The sequence below is a fragment of the Triticum urartu genome, chromosome 7A (genome assembly GCF_056163025.1).
Source record: "Triticum urartu cultivar PI428250 chromosome 7A, HENAU_Tu73, whole genome shotgun sequence".
Lineage (NCBI taxonomy): Eukaryota > Viridiplantae > Streptophyta > Magnoliopsida > Poales > Poaceae > Triticum > Triticum urartu.
In genome coordinates, this window is record NC_141879.1 from 78828795 (window position 1) to 78833819 (window position 5025).

The window sequence follows — 5025 nt, forward strand, 5'->3', positions numbered from 1 at the left end:
GTTCGCGCCATTTAATCTTCCAATAACATGATAATACCTAAATAAAGGTGTGTTAAAATGAGACATATAAATGGTGCATTAAGCCCACACTATTCCCATAAATCGTGATCCTATTAAAGCGCTAACGGTCCCATGATCACTCATTGCTCCCTCAGATTGCTATCGTGGGATGGTGATTGGACGGCATCCGAAGAGTTTGGATTTGTCCCCATATTTGGAACGTTCGTCAATTCACATTGGCGTTAAAATAATAGTATTACTTCATTTTTGGTCTCGCAAGAATTTGGTAACATGTAAATAATAAAGTGTTAATTATTTTATTTTATTTAGAAGTCTTTAAATTGGTCCCTCAAACGTGGCACAATACGAGTAACGGCTTAATAAAGTCGCTCAAGCTGTTGACAATGAATATATAGGGGGCCCGTCCTTTCGTTCCCAAAACAAAACCCCTGCTCACAGAGGACTCTCCATTGCTTCTCCCCTTCCCACGCACGGCCAGGGTCCAATCCAAGGCGATACACAAGCCTCTGCTGGCGGCTTCCACTCCTCCCCGTCTCTCACCGACCAGGGCACTAAGTTCTTAAAGGTACATCTCACTATCTCGGGTTAGGGCTTTTGGTAGATCTGTATTGTCCGACTCTGGTCTAAAAACTGCAAACATGTATGGATACTTGGATCCGATGCGCACTTCTTTGCTGCATGCTTTTGCATCTGTTAAAGGGGGCATGATTGGGGGTAGGTGGGTTGTTAACGCTTTGTTATTGTTCTAGATTGCAACTTCGCCTAACCAGTTTTTTCTTTTTGACAAAGATGGTTGATCTGAAATTGTTTCTTCACTTGATCTAATCTTGCTAATGGAGTTTTTCGACCCGATCTAAAAATTAAAAATGTTTTGCAATACTTGCCTCCGATGTTCATCTCAGCATGTTTTTTATTTTTTGAATCCACCTCAGCAGGTTCTTGAGAAACAATTGGCACCTCTATTTTCCCGATTGAAGCTCTACTTAACTTATTTTTATTTCTTGCTGATCCGAGCTGCATACTGGTGTTGTGAAAAATATAAATCTTCAGTAATATATGCATACTTAGCTCCGATTTCCACTCGCTTGACCATATACATGAATAAAACTTTATTTGTTCAACATATACCTTCTTATTTAAAAGAACACTCTCTGGATTTCTCATCTAAAAGAAAGAGGACTACTGTGAGTAGCTCACTGAAGTTAGTCAATTCCACATGAGAAATTAAGAACAGAATTCCTTGTTAGTTCACCATACTCATGATCATGAATCGTGCTTCTGTTGATGGTATTAGGGGACATGATCATCATGCTGCTTTATTTACCATAACAAATAAATGGTGTTTTTTTCCCTCAAAATAACATAAATAGATGGTGCTTTGCTGCATGCTTTTGCATCTGTTACCAAGTTAAAGAAGCATATGTATATAATTGATTTGAAGTTAAAGAAGCATATGTTTGGATGGAGTAGTTTGTTTCTGCTCTATAGATTGTTTTTGCTATTTTCCTCGTCATCTCTATTTCTTTGTGACGGCCTTAGGTATTAGAGTAGTTCAGCTAGCATATGCATTACAATTTTCTTATTGTACTATCTATTAATCTTATGTCCTGTATTGCAGACTTGCATCATGAAGGCTGCACAGTTTGGACCTTGGTCAGATCTTCCTACCGAACTCCTGGGCCTTGTCCTAAAGCGCCTCGATTCCCTAGCTGACCGTGTTCGTCTGAGAGCAGTCTGTCAACCATGGCGCTCTAATAGTATGTTGCAGAATCTCCCCCTCCCATTCCCTTGGCTCACCCTCACCGATGGAGCCTTCCTCAGCATCCCTGGCAGTGAGGTTCACCGCATGCCTCTACCTGATGGTGCTCGTTGGCACGGCTCCATTGATAACAGGCTATTCCTCATGAGCTGTGATGGTGCGTGTTCATTGCTGAACCCTTTTTCCAAGAGCACACTGGAGCTTCCTAATCTTGCCAGTTTTTGGCAGCGCGAGATAGATAACCATGCTGAATATACTGATGATCCAGTTTCCTATAAGTTAGTGGCGCCCTCGCCGCTGGAATCATCACCCAAGTCCCTTGCTGCTGCGTTGATCATCGGCAATTGTTATTCTGTTGATCTTTGTGTCGTTCAACCACCTGCCACCACTTACTCATTCAGAGGTATACGTACTGCACTGGGGGAGCCACCAACATTAGTGGACCTTGCATTCTTGGATGGAAGGCTGTACGTGGTATCTGGATTTTTCAAGCTTTTCGTCGTTGATTTTGGTGAGAACCTTGGTACTTATCCAAAGATGAAATGCGTAATTGACTCTGGTGGTGATTGTGGAACGCCTCAATACCTGTCTAGGAAGGTGCTTTATGGACTCAGCCAGTATTTAGTGGAATGTGGTGGTAGGCTGCTGATGGTGCAAAGATTTACACACTCACAGGGTTTTAGGAATTCTCACACTGTTGGATTTAATGTCCTTGAGGCAGACTTGCGCACTAACCCGGGTCAGTGGAGAACGGTGAGTGATTTGGGTGGCCATGCCCTCTTTCTTGGTAAGCAAAGCTCGAAGTCCCTGCCTGCTGGAGAATGCAGTGGATCCCAGGAGGACTGCATCTACTTCATCTGCGATTATCCTTGTCCAGAGTCTTCTGCAGAACCTCTTCGCGACGCTGGCATATACAACGTGAGAAGTGGGATGATAATGCCATTGCATTCAAGGAATCCTGCAGTACCGCAACGGCAAGCTGGTCAGTGGGGCCTGACCTGGTTTTTTCCTTCTGAAGCTATATGATCAACCCAGAAGGATTTTTTTAGTCTTTTGTAGTCAACCAACATGCCTGGGTTCTCCTCATCTTTATCTTACTAATATGTTATTGTGTGGACTTAATTAGTATATGATAGTGTGCACTTTTAAGTCACTTGGTGACAATAATGGGTTCATGTAATCGAATGCTTAAACCTTTCGTTGTGGAAACTTGATGTTTTATCTGTGTGGCTATGCTTTTAACAGACTTGGGAGTTAATGATAGCTCTGCACGTATATGTTTCTGCCATGTAGATAATTGCTACTTCCTACAGGTGGTGATTTTTTTCTCCAAAAAGTGGATAGGCCCAGCCTCTCCATTATCATGATGCACACAGCTGTAATTTATTGACGCGCACAAGTTTTACAAAGAAGCCTCAGTAGCAATAAAAAATAAAAAGACAGGTGGTGTAGCGTAGCATAAAGGTACATGAGCATTTCATCAGTTTTCAGCGAGTGTAATTGTTCCTTTTCAGCAAGGTCGTGTAGGGAATTCCTATATGCCCTTTTGGTTATCTACTTCCCCCTTTTCATTTGTCCAAATGTGTACTTTATGCTACATACAATTTATGCACTGGATTGTATTAACTGATTGTGATCTTGTAGAATTTTAACCAAATATATGTCACATCAAAATTATGGCCATAAACTGTCGCACCTCAGTTGAGGTGAGGCTGAACTCTGACCAATTCTCAACTCCTGGTCTCACCTAACAGAATCATGCGCTGCGTGTTAAGTATATAATTTCATGTATATGTACACTTGTCACTACTAGGAAAAGGCCTACAAATGGTGCACCAGTTTTGCCTACTAATGGCGCATCACTGGTGCGCCATTAGTAACACGCCACTAGTAATTTTACTAATGGCGCACCACCCAGTGTGCCATTAGTATATAACACCATGCGCCATTAGTGTGCCTCCGAGGGGCCATATTTAACCATGTGCTTTGGCACACTAATGACACGCTGCGGATAGATGCGTTATTAGTATACTTGGCATACTAATGGCGCACTCTGTCTTGATGCACCATTAGTATCCTTTGGCATACTAATGGCGCACCTTGTGGTGATGCGCCATTAGTATGAATATTTGGTTTTTTTTTACTTTTCTGATTTTTGCACAGGTTACAAAATATATTATTTGACAGAATATAGACAGTAGCACACAGCAACAGCAGATTCATCGAATACAATAGAAGATTAGTCTCCGAATACAATTCATTATATTAGTCTCCGAATTCAAAAGACCGAACAAAGATAAAACATTACAAGTCTCGAGACCGCAAATATCGAGTTTGTCTTCGCATTACAAGTCGATATCAATCATCTAAACTACCATCACATAGAAGAGAGCTGCGGTCATCACGATGAGCATCATCGCGATCAAACTGGTCTTCATGCGGTTCCTCCAACGCTCCCTTCTCTCTCCCGCTAGATAGCGGGCGTATCTAGATTCGTCCTCCGCCCTAGTGGTGTACCCTTTGTAACTGTTACCCTGAAACGGTGAACCTGTCTCCGACACTCATCCCAGTCGTCGTAGACTCTGGGAACCTTACCCTTTGTACACGACATACGACGGCATCTCTATGCACAAGCCAAACAACAGACAATACATACATAAGCAATATATAAGTATGCAACAAAAGGATCGAAAGAGAAAAGCAAGACATTAATAGCACGATTCATGGTCCTACTAATAAATAGCATCGATTACATCTAAGTTGAACGACTGTCCAAACCAAAGAGACATACAATTCATTAAAGTTTAATTACAACATGAGCCAATCAATGTTTCATAACTACACATCACTACTTTTGACTCGACTCGTGGACAGGAGCGTGGATGAAGCCGCCGTCTGTCGTGATGGTCATGAAATCGCGGGCGTTGTGAGCCTGCATTTGTAGCATTCCGTCTATCTCAATGTTGGACGGTTGATATCTGAGGAAGAACTGCCCCGAGGTATGAAGGACATCTTGATGGATGATGTCCGCAAACTCCGACTGGATGCGAAAGAATTCTTGTCTGATGTCCGCGTCCTGGATTGCCGACAAGCTCGCGGCCCAATCTTTGAGATTATTTGGTAGCAGAAGGTGATGATGGTCCCTTACGATCGCCCGCATGTGATGGAGGGCGTAGTAGGCATCCTTCTGACCACCAGGCGGCTGCTTGACGCAGTAGAACGTCGTATTGTGGGCGAACACGTGC

At 42.7% G+C, this 5025-nt stretch overlaps 1 protein-coding gene across 1 annotated transcript; it reads left to right on the forward strand.

Moving 5' to 3' along the window:
• The first annotated feature begins 1648 nt into the window (after positions 1–1648).
• Positions 1649–3005, forward strand: LOC125530511 (F-box protein At2g26160-like). Its single transcript, XM_048694896.2, has one exon. It carries the CDS (start codon positions 1649–1651, stop codon positions 2804–2806), a length of 1158 nt encoding a protein of 385 aa, XP_048550853.2. The 3' UTR covers positions 2807–3005.
• The last annotated feature ends 2020 nt before the right edge of the window (positions 3006–5025 follow it).

What these genes read in the sequence shown, in the direction of transcription:
- LOC125530511 (XM_048694896.2), top strand. Translation starts at nt 1,649, where the DNA reads ATGAAGGCTGCACAGTTTGGACCTTGGTCAGATCTTCCTACCGAACTC.